Source organism: Galeopterus variegatus, unplaced genomic scaffold (assembly GCF_000696425.1).
Source record: "Galeopterus variegatus unplaced genomic scaffold, G_variegatus-3.0.2 Scaffold130245, whole genome shotgun sequence".
NCBI classification, from domain to species: domain Eukaryota; kingdom Metazoa; phylum Chordata; class Mammalia; order Dermoptera; family Cynocephalidae; genus Galeopterus; species Galeopterus variegatus.
In genome coordinates this window covers 1-639 of record NW_007856356.1, presented here as the reverse complement: position 1 = coordinate 639, position 639 = coordinate 1, and the positions used below count along the sequence as shown (strand labels likewise).

The 639-nt window shown below is 61.0% G+C and overlaps 1 protein-coding gene across 1 annotated transcript; it reads left to right on the top strand.

Moving 5' to 3' along the window:
* Nucleotides 1-232: 232 nt before the first annotated feature.
* On the top strand, nt 233-620 carry LOC103584827 (tyrosine-protein kinase ZAP-70-like; the record flags this gene model as incomplete). The annotated part of the gene is made up of 2 exons (XM_008565673.1): nt 233-425; nt 517-620. Coding segments are annotated over 2 exons (297 nt in total), but the record flags the coding sequence as incomplete, so codon positions are not given.
* Between the last annotated feature and the right edge of the window lie 19 nt (nt 621-639).

The following is a 639-nucleotide window of genomic DNA, read 5'->3' as shown; positions in this document are numbered from 1 at the left end:
GGCAGAGGTATGGGTTGGAATCGTAGCACACGGGTGATACTTAAGGCCTGGAGACTGGACGGGGGGTTTTACCTGTTTTGTTCCCAGTCACAGCCTCATGCCTGGCACACGGGAAGCGTCTGTAGAACACATGGGAATCTGGCTCATGCTTAGCTGGGTCAGAAAGTGGGCTTTGCTCCCTGGGAACTTGGGCTTCCTCTCCCAGCTGACCCTGCCTTTCCCCCCACCCCAGGGAGGAGATCCCCGTTAGCAACGTGGCTGAGCTGCTGCACCAGGTGTCCATGGGCATGAAGTACCTGGAGGAGAAGAACTTTGTGCACCGTGACCTGGCGGCCCGCAATGTCCTTCTGGTCAACCGGCACTATGCCAAGATCAGTGACTTTGGCCTCTCCAAGGCACTGGGTGCTGATGACAGCTACTACACCGTGAGCCCCCACCCCTGGGGTGCCCAGGTGGGTGGGTTTGGGGGGCAGAGGGTCCCCGAGCCCTCCCCCGGCAGCATCTCCCCTTCCCCAGGCCCGCTCAGCGGGGAAGTGGCCGCTCAAGTGGTACGCGCCCGAGTGCATCAACTTCCGCAAGTTCTCCAGCCGCAGTGACGTCTGGAGCTACGGGGTCACCATGTGGGAGGCCTTCTCCTAT